General features: G+C 37.6%; 1 protein-coding gene across 1 annotated transcript in view; it reads right to left on the minus strand.

Moving 5' to 3' along the window:
• Positions 1-27,739, minus strand: part of LOC139687781 (uncharacterized) — a 519,942-nt gene that overhangs the window by 376,446 nt on the left and 115,757 nt on the right. The window contains exon 3 of the mRNA XM_071585075.1: positions 17,044-17,319. Coding sequence (XP_071441176.1) covers positions 17,044-17,319 — 276 coding nt within the window. The remainder of the gene's footprint in view (positions 1-17,043; positions 17,320-27,739) is intronic.

A 27,739-nucleotide genomic window follows, 5' to 3' on the forward strand; every position in this document is an offset into this window, starting at 1 on the left:
CTTCCCCCTGATGAAAAGACAGCTCAAGGGACGACGTTTTGACTCGTTAAAGGCCGTTCAAGAGGCTTCGACGAGGGTCATCAACGGCATCCCCAAAGAAAATTTCCAGCGGGCGTACGGGGAATGGGAGCAACGTTACACTAAGTATGTAGCAGCTCAAGGAGCATACTTTGAAGATTATTAATTCGATGTAAGTATATCGTCAATAAAATTCTTGTAAAAAATCAGTCCTACCACTTTTGGGTGCGACCCTGTATAAATTTTCAGGGTATTTTAATGCGTTTTTGCAGGCCAAGCTAAACTGTTCGATATGTTACCTTTCACAGCTTATGTATTATCTATTTTAACTATGAATTTCCATTTCGTTTCGCTAAAATTAGATGTCATCAAGGAATATCCTTATAAAAATTATTTAAAAGAAATTTAAAATACAAAATAATATACTGATATGATATTAAGACATTATTTTAGTATTAAATCTTTAAAGAGAAACACATAATGTTCATAAAAACAAAACTTAAAAATCTGTCCCAGATCATGAAAGCAAATTCATCTCATTGAGTTATCATGAACGTAAAAATAACCTTATCATTTAAAAATGTCACAGTGTAAAAATCATTTTCCTTAACCAGGATTTTTACTATCTGAAATTGTTACTTAGTAATGCACATTTAGCGGATGACTTCGTTAAAAGTTACGGTTGCGGCATCTCCCCTAGTTTCTTGGAATCTTATTATGCAGTCAAATCATCCAAAGAGCATATAATAAAAGGAAATCAGCCTTTAAGAATTCAATTACGTCATAAATGATTCATCCATCGCTTTTTTACTACATTCAAATTGAAAGTCTCAGGAAAATTCAATCTCTTATTCAATTTATCCCTAGAGCCTTTTATTATAAACCGCGAAGACGATTAAAAGAAGATATTCACCAAATTATTTCTTCTTTTACCTGTGTTTTCCGGATGATTTTCGATAACTTTATCACCGGGATAGGAATAAACAAGTTTTTAAGACTTTAACGATACTTTCCAATAAAAAATATCTCTAGCCTAACCATGACTAAACCGCAAAATAGTTCCTTCTCCACTAACTTAAGCTGCCCATTTTTCATAAGAAATAGTTTGGAAATTAAAGTAAACATGAGTGGTACTAAGATTGAAAATCATTAATATATCTTTCAGCACAGATAATGCCGCCTCTCTGACTTGATTCTCATGATGTATATAAAACCTGAGTAGAATTTACTACGCCATATGCAAACATCGGAACGGTTCTTAAAACCCGAAGAGCACGTTGATACAAGCAAAGCCTGTTGTAACATGTATAAGCAAGTTAATTTTTCCTACGCCTGCTTCAGATGATAAATGACGTCAAATAATGTTTTGCGTTCAAAATTAGAAGATGATTTTTTTGGTTTAGGTCTGAACTGTAACGAGGGATAAAAACAGACTTCACCATGATTTATTCAGAAATAAGCAATTTCTCCGTCGGTTTTGCGGTAATCACCACACGCCATGCCCCGAATATTCTACGTTTGATGTTTCTGTTATCTTGTAGCCAATGATATTTTGAATGTGTCTGCTAGGGATCCTAGCGTTATTCGGCGATCTTCTCCCACAATTTCAGCAACGATATTCATGTTATATCCACATGAGCAATGAATAGACCTTCGTGTTCCTTTTAAATTGACCGTCTCTCCTCTGTGAATAGTTTTAATTCATCTTCAAACTGTGCTGTAGAGAACAAATCACTATCTGTAAGTCTATTGCAGCATTACTTAGGTTTTAGCTGAGGATTCTTTTCAGGAGAGAGGAAAATGTCATAGCAGCGCCTGTTGTTTTCTTTACTGAGGCCGTAGGTAGGCTGACAGCACAGGCCTGTACTTCACATTGAAAAGGTGTTTGCGGAGGTTATAATTTAGAAACAATGCAAATTGTGCCACGGAAAAATAGCTATTTAACTAGCAGTATACAGGTAACCAGTAACTTGTAACATAACAGTAATATTTTTATTATAACACATGAGACCCTCCCAATGGACTACATCTTGTAGTGTACGGACGTTTGAATTCTGAGGACCCCTAGAGTAGTTAAGGAGTAATGGAAGCAATGAAATTTGCTCTTGTTAAGGCCACACATGCCAGATCGGTGGAAGGGTAGTACCCAGATGAAAGGTAGCCCGCGCAGCGTCTGTTCCTAAGTGAGGCGGCTAGAAAGGCGTCTGACTCCAGCGGGGCAGTGATTTGAGTAATGGCGTCACATTAAAATCAGCATTAAGAAGAGAAATCGTTTCCCTACTTATCCTACGCTACTATGGTGGACATAGATCTGAGTATGCGTACTAGCAACTAAGGGACTCGGCCCGATTGACCGTGTGTCGTATCTGGATTCAGGAGAATCAAGCGTTCACGGGTTTTATCCAAAAAAATCCTTGCAAAGCGGTAGCGAAAGAGACAGCAGATGCACAGAAGACAAAGGAGATCACCGAATTGGTAAGAATAGGGGCTTGTTATATTAGGATGATGTTTAGGATAGAATAATTAAATAATATAATGCGAGGAATGTAGGGAGAAAATATAGATATTTTAGGGCTGTGCGAAGTATATAGGCTGTACAAGGTACCAATAATCTCCATGGAAAAGAACACGAAAGTTTTCTTTACGAAGATTATTAGGTGTTCTTATAAATCTTCTGGTTTATTGCAGATATAGTTCAACGCTTCCAGTAGATGATTTCAATAAAATACACATTGCGAAATATGTTAAAATATTGCAGGATACTTTCTCAGTATAAAGTGGTTTTGAAGGTATGTTAATTGTGAAGAATATCTTTTGAGTTATGATATGACAAAGTACAAAAATCTCATGTTATGATTGACCGAATCTGTTAGTGTTCGTTACATTCCACCTTTTATACTGCTTGCCTTCATCCCTAGTGGACAGATTTCTAAAGGATTCGAATTATTTAATAGTATCTGGTGAGTATAAAATTTCTACATACATTAATTTTGTATTTGGACGAAGGTACTTAGAAATATATATGTTCATTTCAGATCTTGACATGAGGAGTGATTCTCTCCCGCAGCCTTCGAGGAATAGTGGCGAATAGTCCAGACGACGGACGACATGCCCAAGATTTGAATACATTTATACAATTAGGTTCCATACAAGTTGTTGTTCTTATGCAAGTTTTACGTTTTCTTGCTTTTTCTCATGGCAACTGTGGCCAATGTGTCCATCATTATTTGTAATTATAAACCTATATATGGAGGATATGGTTCAAGAGGTATAGGAAGAAGTGGAGATAGGAATGAAAGTCCGTGAAAAATTGATGACATCAGTCAGGTTTGCGGATGACTGAGCTATAGTTTGCCAAGGTTTAGTCAAGGTATTGCAAGCACTGCTGGGAGTATAGGGAAGCCAGCGCGTTAGGTATGGGATTAGAATAAATGTAAATAAAGTATAGGTTATGCGGTTTATGAGAAAGAGTTTAGTATAGATATTGAGAAATGTCTAATTAAAAACTTAGAAATGGACCGTAGTTGCGTACAAAGTGGAAAAATGGCCATTAAAGCAATATGATAGAGGTAGATTGGCCGCTTTTGAAAAATGAGTGTGGAGAAGTATGGGAAAGGGGAAACGGAAAGAAAGTAAAACAAACGGGGTAGTGCTAGGCATTTTTGAGGAGAGGTTATTGTTGGTAAACATCCAAAGGAGGCAGGAAAGGTGGAAATGGGTTTTTAAAGACTGTAATAAAGAGGAGACATCTAGCCAAACGAGGAACGTTAGGAATAGGGTAGGTTTATGCACTGATTGAAGGGAGGAAGTATGCGGAAAAGAGGCTTATTGTAGTTGACGGATATCAGGTTGTGTTTACGTTAGGAGAGGCAACTAAATGCATCATTGTAAAATTGTGTTCACTATGTACATTTAAAATCTACCTTAATTGCTAAATTACTAATAACAATTAAAAAAATAATGTGAATTAACTTTATTGATAAGCCATAGTAAATAATAATATTCCTTAAGCGGATTTTTGGAGGCCGCTGGACAGGGTAATTTAAGTATAATTGATGAAAATATTACAGAATATAACGGATTAAATTGGAGTAAGAGGCGACTTAATTAAAAGCTTCATATGTGTATGTTTCAGGATGCACAAATGCAATCAGGGAATGTAGATTCTGAAAGCGGTAGGATTAGGGTAGTGGTTGATGTTATTAGAGTTAAGATACTGTTGTATATTACCATTCTTACTATTTAACGTATGAGCGGAAGATATGGTAAGAGAAAAGCATGGAGATTTGGAGGAAGGAATAAAATAGGAGGGGAACTCAAATCTGTGTTGTGAACGACAAAACTTTATTCAGCCTGTCAACAATGGAATTTAAAGTATTGCTGATTGTGAGTGCGGAACAAAACCAGCGTGAAAGATATATGGACTGAAGATCAACCTTATGAAACCACAGTTAATGAGCTATGGACGACTTACGCATGCTATGTTGAACATTACTGTGTCTAGGGATACAAATTAGACCAAGTAGAATTTTTCAATTATGTATAACGTGATATGAAAGAAAAGGGGAAAGCCGTAATGGTATTAAAATAGGAGTTGTATTAGAAAAGAAAATTTTAAAAGAAATGGAAAGCGACAAGAACATATAGTAAATAATTTAATGAATTAATAATGAAAAATATATGAAACTTAATTTTGTATGGCTCCAACCTTTTTAAGCAAAGAGAAAATCGTAGATTGAAACATAAAGGATTGCGTGGAGAGAAGAATGGGAAAATAAATACATTGAAAAAAAGAAGAAAAATATGGCAAGAAGTACCAGGCATAATATGATAATGTTTATTGGGTGAAGTTTGAAGGCAGGATACGTAATTCAGGACATATGGGTAATATCACAGACTTATTAGAGAACAGAAGATCATGGTGAATACGCGAGGTATAAGGAATAAATAAATTGGCATTTTGGACTTCAAGCATGAGTGATGAATATCAGTTAAATATTTGTAGGGAGTAAGGGTATTAAGTGTCTTGATAAGTGGGTCTTAGAAGTGAAGCAGTAATTATACTTTGGTCATCACATCTCTGACATATTGACAGCTGCTAGCAATAAATCTTCTTCTGTAGTTTCTAAATTTTAAATTGAAATTCGGGTTAAAATTGAGTAATAAAATTGAGCTAAGAACAATATAGAAATTTAGAGAAGAATGCTTTAAACGCTTATTATGGTTTTGCCTAGTGATAAGCAACAATATATCATGGAGATTTGGTATTCCGTACTTAGGAAGTGAAAAGGTAATAAAAACATAATTATTTTCCCCCGTCAAACCTAAAAAAAGGCTTTTAAGATTGATATAAAGACCGAAGTTATAGAAATATGAATTTATATAATGTTTGAATGCACTGAATTTAGAAGTTATATACTCTTAAAATAATTAGCTACGGTTCAAAGAAAAGAGAATCCACTCTCCTTTCATACCTATATATTTAGGAATTCCTCCACACACCATCAATTATTGTGGGTGTATGTGGATGAAACGTTTCAACCACATATTTCCGAAAATAACGAAATAACTGAAAGAAAACTAGGGTTTGAGAAGGTCGCGGAGTCTATCTGTCGCGTCCTATGAATGAGGGATTGAGGGAGCATTCTGAGAAGAAGTAGGGCAACTGAGAGTCGAGGGTGTTGAAGAGAGGGGCACCAAAGGGGAGAGTGTAGGAAAGGAGGGAACGGGCTGCAAATGGCGGAAATGACGGAGGATAAAAGAAGAAGAGGATAAAGTAAAATGAAAGGGTGAGCCAAGAGAGTGATATAAGGGGAGTGTGGCCTTCCTGCCCAGGCCTATGGGGTGGATGGGGGAAGGAAGTTGGTCCTCTTCCCGGAAAAAGAGAGAGAAAGTGAGGGAAAGGAGAGGTATGGGGGGTTGATGGAGAGAAGGGACGGGAACTATGGGTTAAGGGGAAAGGAGTGACACGGAGATTGGGAAGATAATCCACTTTACCTTCCAGAAGTAATCAGGTAAGAGAAGGATTAAGGGTGAGGTAAAGGGAGACGGAGGGAAAGGAGGGTAGGTGAGAGTTTGGAGGGGGATAAGGGTAAGGAATCTATGGTTCTGGGGAAGGTGGAAGCAATTCTTGCAGTGTTTGGTGGAGGAGATTTGTAGAAGAGGTTGACAAGGAGTCAGTGCTGGCAAGGGGGATAGAATTGAACAAGTAGAGTGCCATTACGCCGTGGAAAGCAGTGTTGTGAGGACAGATCGCTGGTTAGGAGCTGGATCGCTGGGGCGTGAGAGTAGGTACGCGTCTTGGTAAAACCAAAGGAACTAAGCTTCGTTCCGGCATTTTACGCCTTCGTTCCACCCATCTAACACAAAAATAATCCCAGCTATAAACTGAAATCATTTCTTTGGGACAGCGTGTTGAAGGAGGTCCGCTTTTTGACTTATGGTTGCCGGAGACCTATTAAGTATCTCAAAGGATTCAACCTAAATCATTGCAGCATACCAAAATGTGTTGCAAAAGGTTTGTAATTTATAAACTTCAACGCTTACCAATAAAAAAGAAAAACTGCCGTTTCGGGAAAATTCCCTGTTCTTGCTAATGGAAAACAAAAAAGTTACGAAAAACTGCTACTGAAATATCAGAAATACATGTAATATGGATAGCAAACGGGCAAAGTGGAAGAAAACTCCAAGCGTTCAGCAATTGAATTCTCAAATATGCCCCAAAATATTTTTCTATAAAAAATATAAATCACAATTTATTCTATGAAATACTTAATTTTAGCCTAAATTGATTATTATTTCTTTAGCAAAAACATAGATAAGTGAAAAATATGCTATTGTATAGGTTGTTGCTCTTATATATTATTTTAAAAGTCAAGATAAAATAACTCGTAATATTTGGATACACTTTTCACAATAATATTCTCCTTGATTAATCTGAGGAGCGGTTTGTATCGAACATAGTAACTAAGTGGCAACTATTAAATTTGAAGTACCATTAAATATAAATAAATCCTTAACCACTCTCCTTACTCTTTACCGCGGCCAATTAAACTCCAGTACGTGGCCTATGCAACACCAAACAAGGCATCGTGTAATGCACAATGGCAAATATGATAGCTTACTAGCAAAATTCATCCTAGTAGCAAGCTATTGAAGTAAAACTCATACAGTGTGAAAAATATTATACTTATCAATCCTGGAAGAAGTGGTATGCGTTTATTTATGACCTTCTACTATACTAAATGCTTTCTTGTCAACGAAAGACAGCATGTTCAAAATAAAAAAAATAAAGAGCGCATCATTAACATCGTTGTCAAAGTTAAACAACAACCTATTTGCCACTTCCTTAATGTTAGATCAGATGGATTCTTTAACGCGTATGGTTGAACTAAACTACAAATTACAGATTTAGGTGCGATGTTTTTGAACTATTCCATAATAACAGAGAGATGCACTACATAATTTTCTGGTGAAAATGATGTAGAGCATCGAAACTGGTCGTGAATAAATTTTTATTTTGTAGAAAAATGTAGTAGTCTTCATCTCTCTTACTATCGAACACTACCATTCACTCAGCTCCCTTTCGGGGTAGACAAAATAAAATAAGTTAATTCAGGAAATTAAGCCACTTTTGTGGTTTCTTCCAAACTTTCCTGCCCTTGTATACTATCATTGGCTCATAACACATACACACATTCGCTCAAAGTTTAATGTATAACCTCTGTCTTATACTCTTAACGCTCCTATCCCTAAGACACTTTGATCACTGTTACTCTTGAGTTCTTGGTTTCCTACCTACTTTGAAAGCACTTACTAATATCATATATATGCCATTGCATTGGAACGCCTTCCATTCTCTCAACATGACCAAACTAGCGTAGCAGCTTTATTTCTTAATAGTCTTTTACTAGTACTTCCAATCCGCACCCTCATTAAAGCAAACGCCCATATATAAAATACAAAATAGCGTATTTGTACAAGTTTTTAAATATGCAGGAGGTTATTATTGAAGTACTCGGAAGACTAACCAACTCTATCATATCAGGACGGAGGCTATAATTTCTGAGTATTATAAAAGTTATGATTTAGTTTGGATCTGGACATTCGCTTTGAATCTGTTTGGAAATATCTTTACCGAAATTAAAAACAGAATTAGTCAAGAGAGATGAAGTATGTTCTTAGTAGTAGAAGTATTTTCTTAGAAGTATTTACTCAGATACATTTCGCGATACGAATGCTTGATAACTTCATTTAAGGAAAGGTAAACAGAAGAGCTACTATGTGCATAAAATCCCAAGTGAGAGACTATCAATGATAGAACCATTGTGAAAAATTATGAAGTCACGAAAAGACTAGGCAATAGGAGAATCGCTATGCCAAACCCCAACTTAGAGTAAATAACTTAATGAGATGATGACGGTGATTTAAAGCGTGGAAGGTAACATATGTTTTAGGAAACCTAATGAGATTCCAGAATGTCTGAATCTGGTTACCGTTGAACAAACTTTCGCAGAATAAACAACCGACCAAATTTAGGAAATACTATACATACTAGAAATAATTCCTTTAACATATGTCATTTAGCTGGTTGATGTCTTTAATGGGAAAATGGCTAATCCACCATTCATTTTAGTGCAAGAGGGAGTATCTTTCAATTTCTCCTTAGTTGCTCACCGTAGCTAAAGAAAGTACTAAAAGGAATTTCTAAAATCGTTACTACTCTCTCGTTTGCATTTGATAATTAATACCATTCATTATTCATGCACCATCATCATTACAAGTGTTATAAATATTAAAGTAAGGGTGAACAGAGGTCCTACTATATCTACTCGTGTCGGACTTCTGGGCAACTATGCCCCGCACAAAATCTATTTTCCATACTTTAATTGCTTTGTTGACACATTCTTCATTCCCACCACTTCATGCCATCCCTAAAAATCATTTTATTCCTTCCTCTTGCATCTCTGATCGGAAACCTACATTTGTGCAATACATGGCAGGTTATTTGTTTTTGATCATGCCAAAATACGAGTAAATAAAAACGAATAAGTATCTTGGTGGTTGCATATTAATGAAAAAGGGCTACACCCACAAATGGCATGTCAATTACTTGAGTTTATTCGAAATGTTCAAAACCATTGATTTTAAAGTTAATTCTATAGTTCACATCTACCACTGTTGGGTAATGTGCCTTTTGGGAGGCTATTAAGTGCATCAGGAACACTTCAGGAAACATTAGAATTCCACTAGAGGTATCCCGGATTGGTAATAAACATTCCTAAATTTTCTTATTTGACTATTCGTTTGAATTAAAGTTGATTATGAAATTTTTGGCACAAAATCTTATTTATCTCTGACTTAAGACATGTTTATAGCAGTTCTTAGCAAGAAGAATAATTGACGTAGGTTTCCTAAAGTTGGAGCAACATATCCCGAATTGCTGTAGTGCGTTTTCATATAAACTTTTCGATCGGTACTTGTAGAATAATTACTAGTATTTGAATCAATAATATTATCTCACCTGATATCCATTAATTAGGATGTCGAAGACGTTTAAAAAAATTATAAAAGATAATCGAAAATATTGTTAAAACACTAGCTTCGTTGTTTGGCTGCAAATCGCCAGGCAAAAACAGACATTTTGACAACTGTCAATGTATTCAAGGGATAAACAAAACATTGTACTCCTTTCATTTAGAAATAATAATATTTTTAAAATCTTTTATGGAATTATTTCCCATGCAAGCAATACTTTTGTCAATTCACTTAGCAAGATTGCGAAACAATAACATTATAGGGCAGTATTAGAGGCTGCAAGGGGGATTTGTTCATGAAAAATGAAGTCATAACATTTGAAAGCTAAGAAAGGGATTGATCAACAAATTCCCACTCATTTGAGTTTCCCAACCTTATTCCGCTACAAAATTTCTAATTGCTCCATTGCATCGAATCTAATGAGTTTTCAACATTATGGTAACTCGCGTGGTTTGATACACATTTTAAAAATGAGAAATCAAAAAAATTAAACCAAACTATGCTTAATTTATGAGTACATTGAATTACTTAGGCGTATGAGTTATCCTAGGTAACGATTTCAGCTTGGTCTTACGAGGGTATATGCAGCTGTCCCACCAAATGGGCACGGAAGGTGTCGTATTTATGAATCAAAGGTTTCACAGAGCTTATACACAGCATTTTTCTCAGCTGTGTCAAATAAAATACTTCTAGAAATAAACGTACCATTCACTACCAGTTTATGGGATAAGAAAGCGCTAATGATAGGTTAAGTAATTTTTGAAAAGGGGAAGGGATGCTTCGAATACTGCGTGTAGATTATATTCAGGAAATACCGATGCGACGTAAACCCACAAACCAGAATAATTTCCGACTGGAAGAGAACACGTCGCATGCGAGATGAGCCGACATGTGCGGAGAGAATCGACCTGTCAATGGATTGCCAAACGACGGCCTTCCGTCGACTGTATTGAAAATGGGCACTTTGAGGGCGCAGTTAAGAGTGATTCAGCATGGCGTGTGCTGGTGAACAGAGAAAGGCAACGGCGGTTAGAGGGGATTTGGAAGTTTCCGAAAACTGAGGGTGAGGCGGGCTGAGGGAAGGGACGTATTCTTCTAGATTGTTTCGAGTGGAGAGTAGGGGTGGTGAAGGCGGAGGAATGAAGTAGGAATGGAAGAATGGGGAGCGGATATTTGTTGCGCTTTATGCCTGGTGTAGTGGGGAAAGTGTTGAAGGAGGGAAAGGGAGCTTAATTTAGATGTTAATAGGAAACAATCGCCGAACATTTCCTTGTCCTCTTAACTCTTTCGTCTCTCACCCTTCATCCAGCTGACCCCACCGCCCCATGCCTTCCTTCCCTTCATATTCCCTTTCAATTCCTCTCGTGTTCAAATCCGTTCAACATTGCCCGCTGGATCACTTTACCTCTCTACCTTTTTTCCTATGAACTCAACTCATTCTTTATCTCCCATCACCTTTTTCGCAGTACCAAAACTCTAGAGCCACCCACGCACCTGGAAAGGGCAAAGTGCGTTAGGCCTTGTGTCTCACGTCTTTCTACAAGTCTTCGCCAAAGTTCAATTTTGTCAACTTACTGGGACTTAACTAATTCCCACGGGGCCAATGGGGTCTCAACTACCTCCAGCTCATCCCAAACACGTCCCCCGTCCTTCTCCTCTCATTCCTCCAGTCCAACGGCTGGCCTCCTTCGCGTCGGGTCTTATGTCCGCAGCTGCCCTCATCATTCCCACGACCAACCCCCTTTAGGAGTGACTCACATTTAATGCCTCCAGAAGGTGACAAACTTTGCCGTAGAGTCTTCAAATGGACGGCTAATTAATTTTCGGGTTAAATTAGGATCAAGATTAGAAATTGGCAGCACTTGCGTCACCGACATGGATGACGAAAAAATGTCATTGTTGATGAAAAAATGTCTAAAAACCAAGTATTAGGTATACGTACATTGCAGAGAGGTATAAATTTTTGCATGTACATATAAAAAAAAAGTCACCATCAACTAATTGTGAATTTTAATTGAAAATGAATAAATTCAATACAAAGAGATAAAAAAATCAATATTCTAGCACTAAAATTATTCTTTTGGAACCATTTTCAGGGAATGTTTGCATGAGTGTTGGATGAAGGGATTTTGGCATGAGGGTGTGCGCTGCTGTGGGTGTAATTTTCAATGTTGTTGTTTTGCATGTGGTATTGTTCCTTTTTACGGTTTGTGACCTAACACCCCCCGCCACACGCTCTTGCGGCGGCTTGCGGGGTATTATGTAGATGTAAAAGGTACGGTTTTGATGAATTTTCTGATGAGTGGGATATTCACTATGCTAAACCGCGTAACTTCCCATAGCTATTTTAAAGGAGACCAACCTGTGTTTAATGAGAAGAATGGAAAAAGAAGATATAAATTGCTGATTACATTTAAGTAGGAATTATATATATGTTTGTATATATATATATATATATAATTACCCTCCACGGACTACAACCCTGACGTGGTGGAAGGGCTTGTGCGTTCCGATGACCCCTAGAGCTGTTCTGGCAGGAGTAATAACAATTGCTCCTGGTAGGGTCACCCATGCCAGATAGGTCGAAGGTTAGGAGCCAGACGAAAGGTAGTCCACGCAGCGTCTGTTCCTCTGTGAGGCGGCTGCCATGGCGTCTGACCCCAGTGGAGCGGACAGTAAATGATAGTGTCACGTTAAAAACACTATTGAGGAAGGCAACGGGAAACCACCCCAATTATCATTCCCAAGATAAATATGATGGACAATTCACAGATTTTGAGTCCTGGTAACTACGGGGCTCGGCCCAATCGGCCGTGTGTCGTGCCCGGCAGCGGGGGAGGCAAGGCTTCCGCGGTCGTCATCCCACGAAACCCTTGCAAGGGAAAACCAGAAGACGCAGGAGAAGAAGACCATATTAGTTAGAATAGGAACGTGGAATGTTAGGACAATGATGAGGACATGGAAATTGGAGAATATTAAGCGAGAGATGGAAAGGGGGAATATAGATATTTTAGGTCTTTGCGAGGTGAGATGGAAAGATAGCGGGGATTACTGGAGTGATAAGTATAGGATAATATACAGCGGCGGGGACGTGAGCCAACGAAGGGTTGCCAGAGTATTAAATGAAGAGGTAGGAAGAAGCGTAGTCAACATAGAGCAGGTAACGGATAGAATACTACTAGTGGAGATAAAAGCAGAACCGACGAACTTGGTTATTTTTCAGGTATACATGCCACCGAGCAAACACACAGAGGGAGAGGTTGATTGGATATACGATCAGTTGGAGGACATAATCGCGTGTATTCCTGCAGGGAAACATTTGATAGTGATGGGGGATTGGAATGCGACGGTAAGCGAAGAAAGAGACGGTGACGAGGTCGGGGAGTACGGTTTAGGCGCGATGAATGACCGCGGGGAGAAAGCAGTTGAGTTCTGCAGGAGACAGGGGTTAGTCATCACCAAAACTTGGTTTAGAAACCACAAAAGGCGCAGGTATACATGGAAAATGACAGGTGACTCAGAAAGGTACCAGCTAGATTATATTCTGGTTAGACACAGGTTTAGGAACAGTCTGATAAATTCGCACAGCTTCACGGGAGCGGATACGGACTCTGACCACAATTTAGTTGTTATGAAATGTAGCGTGCGTTTCAAAAAGATAAGGCAGGATCGCCGGGTTAGAAAATGTAATGTAGAAGCATTAAATGGTTTGAAAAGGAAGAAGTACAAACAGGCGGTTGAGGAAATCATGGAAGATGGTAAAGAGCTAAGTACTATCGAAGAAAGATGGGAAGCTATCAAGAAAGGATTGTCTAAAGCCGTAAAAGACAATATTGGAACCGTTAACGCTAAAAGGACTAGGAAACCATGGATCACGGATGAGATGATTACAAAGTTGGATGAGTGGCGAAAATGGAAGAATGTATATACAGAATTAGGTAAAATGAAGTACAAAGAATTAAACAAATATTGAGGCGGGCGACAAATAGAGCAAAACAAGCATGGTAGTAGCAGTGCGAGGATATGGAAAGTCTGCAGAGGAAGGGCGAAATCGGTTATCAGGACGTAAGAAAGGGAGATCTATGCTAACAGATAAGGCGGGTAAGGTAATATTTGACACAGGAAAGATCCAAGAGAGATGGAAGGAGTATATAGAATAACTGTATAGTAAAGAGCTTAGACCGACAAAGTTAGACATTGAAAAAGAACATGACGTAGAGGAAGATAGCATAGGTCCAGGCATTCTAGACAATGAGATAGAAAGGGCATTAAGGGAGATGAAACTAAATAAGGCCGTGGGGGTGGATAACATTCCCGCGGAACTTTTAAAATGCTTAGGAAAATGTGGGAGGAAGATGCTATATGGGCTGATCCGTAGTATTTATGAGGAAGGAATCTGGCCGGAAGACTTTGTGAGATCAGTTTTAGTTCGTATCCCGAAAAAGGTAAAGGTTACATCATGTGAGGACTACAGGACAATAAGTTTGATATCCCACGCAGCTAAAGTTGTTTTCAGGATCATTAACAAAAGGATAGAGAGTAGGGCAAATGACTACTTAGGGCATGACCAGTTTGGGTTTAGAAAGGGGAGAGGTACGCGTTATGCTATTGTAGTAATGAGATTATTAATCGAGAGGAATATATAACACAACCAGGAGGTATTTACCTGTTTCGTAGATTTCGAAAAAGCGTTTGATAGAGAGAATTGGGAAAAACTAATGAGTATATTACAGAAAATAGGAATAGATTGGAGGGAAAGGAGGCTAATCCGCAACCTGTACATGTCTCAGACTACTCTGGTGCGAGTGGGGAACGGGGAGTCCGATGGGGCAGTGTTAGGAAGAGGTGTAAGGCAGGTTTGCCCATTATTACCGTTGCTGTTCAACCTGTATGCAGAGGAAATGATTAAAGAGGCACGGACAGAACTGGATGTAGGAATGAAAGTGGGCGAGGAATTCGTAAAATCAGGTTTGCTGATGACCAAGCTTTAGTTTGTCAGTCAGCCAAGGGACTGCCAGCATTGCTTAGTGAATTGGTATTTCAGTGCGACAAGTATGGGATGAGAATCAATATTAATAAAACAAAGGTTATGCGATTTCCTAGAAAGAAAAAGTCTAAGCTTAACATTAAAATCGGACGGCAAAAACTAGAGCAGGTAGAAGTTTACGTATCTCGGTGGTGTTTTGTACCAACACGGTCAAAGTAGTAAGGACGTAAGGAGAAGAATAGTGCTAGGCAAAGAGGCTTTCACAAGGAGGAGGGAGTTGATGACAGGGACGTTGAGTAAGAATATTAAGAAAAGACTTGTAAAACCTTTGATATGGAGCGTAGCTATGTACGACACATAAACGTGGTCATTGAAGAAGGAGGATAAACGTAGACTGGAGGCTTTTGAAATGTGGGTGTGGAGAAGAATGGAGAAGGGGAAATGGACAGAGAAGAAAACAAACGAGGAAGTACTAGGCATGGTGGGCGAAGAGAGGGGTTTGTTGGGAGCAATACAATGGAGGCAGGAATAATGGATGAAGGGGGTATTGACCAGCAATGGGATGTTGAAGATTGTAATAGAAGGGAGAATGTTAGGCAAACGAGGAGGCTTTCACAAGGAGGAGGGAGTTGATGACGGGGACGTTGAGTAAGGATGTTAAGAAAAGACTCGTAAAAACTTTGATATGGATCGTAGCTATGTACGGGGCGGAAAAGTGGTAATTGAAGCAGGAGAATAGACGTAGACTGGAGGCTTTTGAAATGTGGGTTTCGAGAAAAATGGAGAAGATGAAATGGACAGGGAAGAAAACAAACGAGGAAGTACTTGGTATGGTGGGCGAAGAGAGGGGTTTGTTGGGAGCAATCCTCTGGAGGTAGGAAAAGTGGCTGAAGGGGGTATTGACCGGCAGCGGGATGTTGAAGACTGTAATAGAGGGGAGAATGTTTGAATACAATGAAAGAATGGGAGAATGCAAACGATGAAAGGGAAGGAACAGGATAGGGATGTTGGACGGGATGAATGAAGGAAGAAAGTACTCAGAACTAAAGAGGGACCTGATGTAAAGTAGGATGTTTTGTTTTGCAAGGGGCCACAAATTATGTAATTAGTAATTATGTCCGTCCAAAAACCTACCTTTACCGGTAGATTACCTAACAATAATATATTATTATTACTGACCTTAATTATAGATAAACATCAATAACCTAATGCTATTGATTAACTTTAATTATGAATTGTGATATATGTTTGTACATACGTTTATATATATATATTATATATATATATTATATGTATATTTTATATATATATATATATATATATATATATATATATATATATATATATATATATATATATATATATATATATATATATATTTATATATATGTACACACACACACATATTAGTAACAAATGGTTTTTTGAAGCTTTTAATCCTTTCAAAAGAAAAAAAAAAGATCTTTTTTATAATTACCAAGTTAAGTTAGAAGATATGTAAATAAATTCATTGTCTTTCAACCTGTCTCGTATTGATATGTTTACGCTCTTCTTAAAATTTGCAAAAAGCCATTTAGTTTGTGCAAAAAGGAAAGTGCTTCTACATATTTACTAAATTAGTAGTAAAATGAAAACTCTTTGAAATAAAAATATGGTGTTACATTTGTGTAAGGACCTTTCGAAGCTAATTAGTCAAGTGATAAAATTGTAATATTAAAAGGTGCACTAAAATATATGCAAATATGTCAATTTAATCAGGTTTTTCTTGTAAATCCTTGTGTTTCTTCAATTTTATACAAAAGTGAATGTACGAATCGAATTAAAAATGGCTTAGCAGAGGGAGAGTTCATTATTATTTGCTCTCCTGAAGGGATTGCATAGGGAATTCGCTGAATCTCGCTGAATACACATTGTATTAAAACTTCCAAAATATTCCTTAAGTAAATAAAGAAGAATATTAGTAAATTCCTAGTACATCATAATGTTTCGCATGATGTATTGTATACACTCTTTTAGCAATATGAAGGCTTATTACTTAGTAAGACAAACGTTTCATGTCGCATAATAACGTGGTGAACTATTTCATGTATAAACCCTTAGCGAATAAAGGAAAATTTCTCTTCTGAAATCTCGTACACGAATTAAATATATTCGTATTATTCACTTTTTTACAAAGATCCTGCTGTCACTTATAAATGTGAGTTACGCGTTTATTACATTGCGTGGATAATATAAAGACAACATAATATATGGCTATGAAATGCGATAGTTAGATAGATACTTCCAAATATTTTTGTATCATATTTTAAGATGATGCCAAGAGTTCGGGAATCAATGAAAGTTAACTAAGAATACATTAACATTAACCTAAAATATATAGGAAAGTTTTTTCTCTGCCTATTAATATTTGCTTTCCTATATGTCACATGGCACCGTAGCAAAATGTTATGTTGGTTGGTAAGGTCTTTTGATTGAATAACGACGGCTGAGGATTGACTCACCGGAGCAGGCTTGAGGCGGGAGAGGAAAGATGAGCGTGGTTGAAGACTTCCTTCGTGCCACAGCGCACCCGAGGCTCTGCGGCTTGAAAGAACGCAACTGCTGCATGAAGTCAGAGCACTCCATAAGCGCTACGTCCGCGAAGTGGAGGTCGCAGAGGATTTGGTTCTTGAACCGCCTCGCGCGCTTCTGGTTGGGACCCGTCAGATTCAGACCACATGAGTTGCAGCGGAGGCATTCTTCGTGGTAGTGGTGGTTCTCGTACAGCATCGACGGTTCTAGAAAGAGAAGGAAGAATTATTATCGCATTTGTCCATTACACTAGAAAATTAAGAGCACCTTACTGTTTTTCACACAACTTTTCGGCAGAAGGTGATATTATTTATGACTTTTTCAAGAAAGGCATCATTCATACATAATCCGCAATAAGGTAAGGAGACTACATATAGATTTGATAAGTATATCCCGTGTAACCATGATTGTGAAATATACAAAATATACGTTATATTTATCCTTTTTTAAAAACAACAAGAAAAACTTATAGGTTAATTTACGCCTTACTTTACGTGCTGAAAAAGGTCTAAAAAATTGAATTAATGAAATGCATATTTTAAATACAATTAAATTTACTTAGCTAGGTCATTACTCGTATTACCCACATGTCGGTTTACAGGGATAGGTCCGCTGCGGGACATACACGACACTGAATTCTGCTGTTGCCAAATTGATGCCAGAAGGCGTTATTGAGTGATATTAATACATTAAATCCATCAAATACATTTTGTTTCATCGTATGTTTCTTCGTATTATTAAGAAATTATAATTACCACAGCTTGACAAAATACTGTTTCCTCGATATTTAATCAACATACAAGATTACACCAATACATCAGTATATTTTGCACTAAATTCAACTGGGACAATAAATGAAGTATAACAAATTTAAACATTACCCTACATGCAAAAACGTATTAAAATCCGTATCACTGATCTTCTTTAATGCTTCTGTAAATTCAACACATTTTCAAAACGGAATCCACTGAAAATATCCAATGTCATATCTTAGTAATAGTGAAATTCCACGAGAGAAATACGTAATAAGAAGTACAATATAACCGATATATCATAATTCTAAAATCAGATATTTGCTAGAATTTTTGTGCACACTTAGTTTTTTTATTAGCATAAGAATTAAAGCATGAAATGAATTCACTTTCTAGATATCTTGCTTTCACCATAAAAGTCTATATCAATGACTGTTCTCATGAGTAATCTGAGAAGAAATTGACTGTGACCAATCAAAAAAAAATTCCGGTGTTTCATCTCATTAAAAATATCATAAAAAAACATAAACTATTAACAAAATTCGAACCTCTTTCAATGTAATTTCAAAAGGTTTTTAAGATATCAGATTTCAATAGTAATAAGCGAAATATAACCAAATTAAATGAAAAATTCAAAAAACTCTGGGAAATGCCGTTAGAGTAAATTTTTAATGTATTCAGCCGCAAATGTGCATCGCAATGCAACATTTACAAAGTGTGAGAATCATTCTCCTTGACTGGGACTCGAACCCGGATCCCACGATTTCCGGCCGACTTTACACAGTCTGTGCTATACACAGTCAAACTACCGAGGAGTCCTTATACGTCCTCGTACTTGGTGATATTTTGTTTAAAACACTCGGCCGGAAATCAAGGAATCCAGGCTTGAATCACGGTCAAGGCTAACGATTTTTACACTTTGAAATTGTTGCATCAAATCTTATATTTGTTAAAGTTGAAACAAAATACATTTTTCGTAATGCTTACCTCTTATGAAATATCTATTTTTACGTAAGTATGAACATTAAAATAAATCTTTGATATATTGAAATAATAAATTGGAGTAAATGTATTTTGCGTTAGAAGTATATTTAAATCAAGTGGCCGGAGAAATATTAACCATAGAATAAAATAAAGCTCAAAAATTCATATATGTGTCATTGTTAGCGGAAAATTCCGGAGAAATCATAACAGTACATCAAATAAATTTTCATTAGATTTTTGTAAAAGCTGCCTCGCAAAAAAATCCCTGGAATGGAATTCCAGCAAAGAAAATTCCAGCCCCCGCACTTGGGCAAAGCAACACGCAAAAGACATAAATATTTCTCTCTGTGAGAGGCTGAAATCTTCGTTCTCTTTACGGCTACGTTTTCTCTCCTTCAAGCTTGCCGGAATATGATTCCACGCGGCGATTTCATACGGAGAAGTAGCAAATTGCATTTGCAGGAAGAAAAAGAACAAGGTTATGTCCACACGTCACGCGAACGCAGTAACCAAAAGGTAGGGCGGAGGAAGGGAGATACAGGGAGAGAAGAAATGCCGCTTTCTCTCACTAGAGAAAGGGGTTAGCAACCTTTCCATAATACAGTGAAACTAAATAGACCTTTACATACCAACATGATTGAGGTATCTTAACATATCTTAACAGCATTCCTCGGATGCAGTGACCTTACTCTATAAAAACCCGCTCTGCACCAGCGGTCACCTCTTACACGTAAAGGGTAGTACATTAAGAATAAATATGGTATAAACAACTACAGAGTGTAACCGAGTTACATTACCACGCGAAAAGAACCCTTTTGTTTCTGGTAAACAAATATAAAAGAATTTTAAAATGTAGCGCATGTATGTATGGAAAAACTTTAAACAGCTAAGTCCCATTATAATGGAATAGGGAATAAGGAGGAGAAGTGTTTCACAAATTTTAATACTGAAATACATCAGCCACCCTATCAGAATGAAATCATCCGTGCGTGGCTCCTCGAAATATTGGCTTGAATTCCTAGTCATGGGCGAATGTATTACCCCTACAGAAAGGTGGTACGAGAAACGTGCCAAAGCAACGGTACGAAATGACTTCCGCCATCATAAGGCCTCATACTTTATTTTTAATTGTCATGTGCTACGTCGAAATTAAAATTAAATGTCAGAGGTTATTATTTAAAATCGGCTCCATGGAATATTGGCTCGAATGCCGCGTCGTTCGTGAGGTTTTATCCCCTACAGAAATGAGAAACGAGGAACACGCCATGTGCAACGGTGCAAAATTACTTCAGCTATTATAATGCTTCATACTCGATTTTGACTACCGTGTTCTACGATGAAATTTAAGTTAGGTTTCGGAATCTACCATTTATTATCTTTCAAGGATTTGTGACGATTATCAGTATGACTGAGTCAAGAAATCAATATTTATGAATAAAATAAATTTTATTCTATTCCGTTACCTGACCTATAGGCATTTATATATTCCAAAGAAAATTTATTATGGAGTTATACTAATACGTCTATGATTCATAAAAAAACGAAGAAATGGCATTTTTTCTTAAATAAATTTTGCCACCAATCATCTGATACAACCTCCATCATATATGAGATCATGTGATAGCGTTAATGGAAAGAGGATTATCCTTATAAAGTGCCTGCAATCAGCCACTAAGCTCACCATGATTCCGAATTCATATTGACATAATATAAGATATATCACTTTGTCACAAATTTCTCCGATATCACTCCAATTTTGCCCCATCCTTTATATCCTCTCAGTTCATCTTGTAAAATTATTTCAGCATCTTCGCGCTGTTCAGGTTTTCTTTTCTTCTTCCTTTCCCAGCCTCACTTCTCTCTTCCTCATTATCGTCCCTTCCGTCCTCACCTTCCCAGTCCCTAACTGCTCAATTCCGCCTTTCGCTAGCCACTTCCTCCTCAATCCTCGGTCTTCCCCTTCGAGGAGAAACCCTGCCTCCACACAGCCCACAACACGGAAACCCAAAACTCACTCTACCCCAAACCCTTTCCGCCACCCCTTCAACGCAGATCCCCAACTCCCTGGCCAATACCTGTCCTGTATTTCGGCTTCCAATACCAATTCAATCTAAGTCCGCATAAAACTACAATGCCACACATATTCAGCTCCTAAGTTTTCCCACGTATCAGTGAAATTTCCCACCTTTATAATTTTACCTCGTATATTTTCTAAACATTCTGCCATCTTCATCGAGCTTCCATTTATATCTTCTCCTTCCCACGAAGCGAGCAGCAATGCCTCTCAATTATATTTAGGACACTTTGCTTTTTATTACATGCATTCTTTCTTCTCCTTCTAAATTTGGTTTTAATGAGTTTCATTATAAAGCAATCTATATTTTTAATAATATCTTTGATTTATATGTAAACTATAGAATAGAGAAAATTTGCTGCTCAATAAAAATGAATAGAGGTAAGTATTGGAACTAATAACTTATCTTAAGCCTACCTGGTACTCCAGAGGATGTAGTAGTAGAGACCAAATACAAGGAAATGTTAGAAATAATTTGGAAACTACTGACCCAATATGGGTTGAGAGCTACAAAGAGATATTGAGGCAGAGGAAGTTAAATCTGCTTGTCTGGTGTGTGCTTGTACAACCGGTGTAGCGTCTCTAGACTATAAGCATGTATCAACAAATATCGTTGGATCAAATATCTTTTGTTAATGCCTAGCTCATTAGTTTTGTCTCTCAGATATTCAGTTCAATATGAAATCTACATTCCTGAATGGAAATGCAGATTATAAAATTCCACTGTGAAATTTTTAAGAGGACTACCAGGATGAAAAATTATCTCTACTTGATATTGTCCTTTTAGGTGTTAATATGTGACTGCTCGCTTTCATGGTAGGGTTCAGAGGAAACGACTGCCAATAATAACCTTTGTTGCGGATTGTTTCCAATCGCTCTAACCAACCTGGCATCACACTGGGTAATGGGCATCGTACCCATGGTCTTACCGTACTCATGGACTAGTTTAAATGTTACAAAGGTCGGGGATATATTTAATATTCATCGGTTAACATTACTAAAATGATTGAGTCTAAGGTAGAGAAAATGAACGAATAATTAAATTAAGGTTTAGTACTACTTTCGAAGAATAAACTCGAGCTGGGTAAACTGGAGCTCTTCTAAGCTCGATACGAATCTCGTAATTTTTATATTCCTTGTAGAGAATCTATTATAAGTGAGTCCCAACAAATAAACAATAAATATCAACACACAAGAGTCTTCAGGGAGAGTGTGTGACAATTCAAAAATTATATTCTAATTAATAAGTCGAATTTTCACGAGGACAATACATGATATATATAGACACACACACACGCATATATATATATATATATATATATATATATATAACTTGTTCAAAAAGTTCCCGGAATAACCACCGTGTGGCGCTCCCATCGTTCCGATTTGAGTTCTGTTTTTTTTGTTAAATTGGTACATCTGTTGTTGATATTCCCTTTAAATCTTAGTGTCATAACTTGACATTTGCAAAAGTTACGTAGCCAAGAGTACATCTATCTCTGTGTGTGTTGGCGATTTTTTACAATTTCAGAAATGGATTTAAATTTGCAACAACGAACTTGTATTAAATTTTGCGTAAAAAACGGATTTAGTGGCGCACGGACGTTGGAAATGTTGGAAAAGTGTTTCGGCAACGATTCTCTAAAAAAAACGGTCGTTTACCAGTGGCACGAGCGGTTCAGAAGTGGTCGTGAGTCAATCGAAGATGATGAACGCAGTGGCAGACCATCGACATCGAAAGTCGGTGAAAAAATTGATAAAATAAAAGAAATGTTGGTCAATAACCGCAAATTAACCATCAGAGAAATAGCGGAGGACTTGAACATTGCCTATGGATCCGCCCAAGACATTGTGGTTAATGATTTGGGTTTCCGTCGTGTAGCAGCAAAGTTGGTGCCAAAAGACCTCAATTTCATGCAAAAAAGAGACCGTGTTGACGTCGCAAAAGACATGATTTGCGAGGCTGAATCCGATCCCACATTCATCAAAAGGATCATTACTGGAGACGAGACGTGGGTTTATGAGTACGACACGCAATCCAGACATCAGGCAAGTGAATGGCGTTCACCAAATGAGCCGAGACCAAAAAAACCACGTCGTTTTCAGTCAAAAAAGAAGGCAATGCTGACGGTTTTCATGGATTACAACGGTGTAGTGCATCATGAATTTTTGCCAGAAGGCCAGACAGTAAACAAAGAGTATTATTTGGGCGTTATGAGACGTTTGCGTGAAGCAATTCGCCGAAAGAGACCAGAAATGTGGGCAGAAAACTCGTGGATTTTGCACCATGATAACGCACCGTCGCACAGTGCTATCATTATTCGTAATTTTTTGACGAAAAATGCAACAAATACCATCCAACAGCCACCGAATTCACCTGATTTGGCTCCCTGTGACTTCTTTCTGTTCAATCGAGTTAAAAAACCATTACGGGGAACGCGTTTTAGCAGCCGAGAGGAAGTAATGGAAAAATCGCAGGAAGCACTGATGGACATACCGAAAACCGAATATAAAAAATGTTTCGAGGATTGGATCAAGCGCTGGCATAAGTGTGTTGCAGTCGATGGGGATTACTTTGAAGGGGACAATATAGATTTAGATGAATAAACTTGTATTTTTAATTTTCTGAATAAATTCCGGGAAATTTTTGATCAAGTAGTATACTCGTAATTTTAATTATACCGTTATGATTCCATTCCTGGAGTTAGACGGTTGTGTTGATATTGCTCATCCCCTTCTTTTCCAGTACCCCTCTTTTACGCTTAAAACTAACGACTGCGAATTCTATTGCTAATTTTTGCCGGATAGATATAATTTATATATAATTTAGTATATATATATATGTATATATATATATATATACATATATATATATACATATATATAAATTTATATATATATATATATATACATATATATAAATATATATATATATATATATATATATATATATATATATATATATATATATATATATATATATATATATATATATATATATATACACATATCTAGACTCTTACTTGAAGAGGGCCTCGGAGAAGGCCAAGCTCAAACATTTTACCGGGTGAGTGTCCTTTTAAATGTTGCTATTTTATTTGTGGTCTATTGTGCCGTCCCATTATTATGCTGCTCGTGTTAGTGTTTCCGTATAATCGATATACACATATCCTATATATATATATATATATATATATATATATATATATATATATATACACAACATATACACATATATACACACACACCTAGGGCAATAGGCCTTCCATCCAAAGAATCCATGAATGGGTTGTCTCACTCTGGAGAAAAATAAGATTAATATACCATTTGGCCTTAAAACTTCAAAATCACTACGGCCCAATTCCAAATGCATTTCTACGCGCGGATAGCTAGAAGAACGAAGGTGTTTAAACTTAATATATATTCCACCACATAATGGCCAAATTCATTTGCGATAATATCTATTTTGCAGGACGGTGTATGAATGTTTAATTTCTCCTTACCTCCTGGTTTGTAAAGATATGCTCGGCTTTGACGGCGTAAACCCATTATATTTTTTCATTTTAATGTGAGGGCAGATGATACTGTTATCGTCTGTAGTAAACCTCCCTCATCCGTCCCTCTCGAGTAGCTCGCGGGCATGGCATGCGCACGCGAGCAATCACACTCGGAATCGTAGGGCCAGCATTTCCGCCACACGACCTTTCACCACCTTCCCCCCTTTCTGCCCCTTCGAATCACCCACGTCCACCCCCCTCCCTCGCCCCCGTATCCTCGAATCTCACCCGTCGACGAGTGCATTGAGCCCGCCGGCCACACGCAGGTGCCGTTCGTTCCTTTGGCGAGCGGATATAGCGGTCATGAAAGTTAAATAAGTCTCCTCTCGCCTCATATAAGCTTCGTGTCGGTGGGGAGGGCAGGACAAGGTTAAGAGGATCGGAAGGGTCTGAGGATGGGAACGGAAAGGGACCTCCGGCTCATGCTTGATTTCGTAGCGCAGGCTGCCAGGTGGTTGAGGGGAGATGGAAGCAAGGGTATCCTAAAAGTTTCAAGGGCTCACTGCCTCTAGAAAAAAAACAATCAAAAGCGTAGGGAAAACCCGAGGGTGAGAAGTGTAAATATGAACTTTTTAAAATTTTACAAGTATTGAAACTCAAATATTTCAAGCCCAGAAAAAGAAAGACTCCTTTAATGGAGATACATCCGATTTGTATCAATTTTGCTTATTCGTCAAAATTTTTAAAATTCAGTTTATTATGAAAATCTCCAGTTCCAGTTCCATTCATTTAGCACACCACAACAATTAACAATAAATTACATCAGTTAATTTGGTTTTTCTGTATTGAAAATGACAGCAACCTACATTACGGCTTTAATATCTTCCGTTCTACTGCAGTAGGATTGTCATTGGAACGGTATTGACTTCTGTTAGAACATTATTACTCTGTCAGCCAACTTGGTGTTGTTCAATTAACATATACGGTGAAAACAATCATGAACATTTATTAATTTGAATATTTCAGTGAAACATAGCCAAAACAAAAATTTACTCTCATTTAGCACTCTTAATATTGAGTTATTCGACTTACAAATTAAATATTAATAAAAACTAGGCCAAACAGAATGAATTACCGCAGTTATTCAATGTCTAAATTCTTAAAATATTGTATACACTTGGATTGAAGATCATCCTAAACAATAATTGCCATTATCTTCACAGAATACTAGAATTAAACTCATTCCTTCGCTACAAAACCCTAAAATTTAAGAATTGAAAATGTAGTCTTAATTGAAAAATTATACAGAAATGGTTAAAGAGCATTGGTGGAAACGTCACGTGGGGAATACGCAGTTACCGTTCTACGGGAAAGAAACGTCTGAGGGCGAATAAATCCTCTTGTAGTCGATGAAGTTGAGACAAGGGGTCGCTTCAAGAGGGAGGATCAGAGCGCTTGAATTCCGGAATCCGGGGTCGAGACGATGAACGAGGGGAGCGCGATCGAACTGGATCCGAGGGCATGGCTGGCGCCTCCCACGCCCTGGAACTTTGCTGAGTCGGGAGTACCTTAGGCATAGCGCGTCGGGGGTCATCTATCACGACGCTCCAAGCTGGTCCAACTGGGAGAACCCTGTCCACTCCCTCACCCTTCTGGACCCCCACTACCTCTACTACTCGTTGTCCGTTCCTCCCCCATACTCCACAACTTCCATTGTGATCCGCACGACGCCCGCATCCTATCCCCTCCCATCCTTCGGTTCCTTCCATGGAAAACCTTCCTCCCTTCGCCTCCACGCCCACACTCCCGCGAATAAAAATGGCCTTTCGAGAGAACGGTTGGCTGCGGCATCGATAGAGCTGCGGATGTGGCGATGGGACGTCGAGTGGGAAGAGACGGTGGTGCTCTGAGAGTGGCGAGGAAGAACGGTCGTTGGCCGCTGAGCGGCATCCGATGGGTAATTTTCGGCAATGATTATCCATGAAAGTCACAGCAGGAGAACAATATGTGTAGATAGTTCCTTGGGTAAAAATACGTTTACCACTCTCAAATTTTACCAGGAAGAATACTGCAATTTCAAACTAAAAGGAATCAAACTATGTTCATATGTGCTAGAAATATGAATAAATGAGAGCTGATAAATTGCATATACTTTATTTTCTCCAATTTTTAACCACTTGGTTAGTTCATTAATTTCGGGTATCTTAAAATTTCTTAAGCAAAAATATAGTTTCAAGGGTAAAATATATATAGTCATTAAAGCTGTTTATTGAACATAAATACTATTTCACGAACATATTCTCACTTTCGTTATTTTGGAATCTCCTGTCAATTGTGCAAATTAACCAAATATCCTCACTATATGATTAAAAGCAATTGTGAAGACCTCGAATAACATGTGGGTTTAGAGGCGTATTGATCTTTGAAAAAGTAGTGCATACTTGAAATATTTTTAGTTTTTCTGATAATTATTTTGCTATCCACATATTTAATACAGCTAATATTTTTTTGCTACAAATGCAGGCAAATGGAAAAATTATTTTTATTGCTATGTGTGGGTACTAGAATGATAAAATTAAACAAACCTAGCCTGATAATGAAAGTAATAAAGAGACCTGCACGTAGCGTTTGCTTAATTGGCACGAAAGGTAAAATGTGATCATGTGCGTGGACGCCAAGGATGCGTAGGATGAATGGAATACACATTATTACTCAGCACACCGTTTGGAGGTTTGGACATAATAGGATTAGCATACAAAAAGGCGCAGCGCTGATACGCCGATGTTTCCCCTGGAGTGAGCGAAATGTTAGCTTAAGGTGAAAGTACGCTTGGCAACCACGTAGCTTATTACCACTCATTTATATCACTCCATTCCCTGCTTAAATTTGGGCTCAGGGAAATGGAAAACAGACTAATTCCCACCATTGGGTAATTGTGTTGGTTTTTTCTTAGAAAAGTATTGGGGTCAGAATACTATTTCATAATAATTAGATTTTAATAGTTACCAACACAAAAGAGTTCCCGTCATTGCACCGGAAGTAAAACACTCGATAAGTTAGATAGTTACTTGCGGAATGCACACGTTTAAAATAACGAATTACACCGACGTGAAATTTCGCTGTAGAATAGGAAATGGGGAGGAATTTTTTTCACTCGACGCCGTTATCGAAGATACTTGTTTTGTCGCCCATAAATTTACTGATTTGTAGAGAATGCTTCTAGCTCGCATGATGAGCAAAATTTTACCTCAATTATAAGCGGTGTAACGGCTAAGGCCTCAGGTGAAAAACTACTTTATTACGGTAATCAGGGTCACTA

This window comes from Hetaerina americana, unplaced genomic scaffold, assembly GCF_022747635.1.
Source record: "Hetaerina americana unplaced genomic scaffold, ioHetAmer1.1.p SCAF_2, whole genome shotgun sequence".
Lineage (NCBI taxonomy): Eukaryota > Metazoa > Arthropoda > Insecta > Odonata > Calopterygidae > Hetaerina > Hetaerina americana.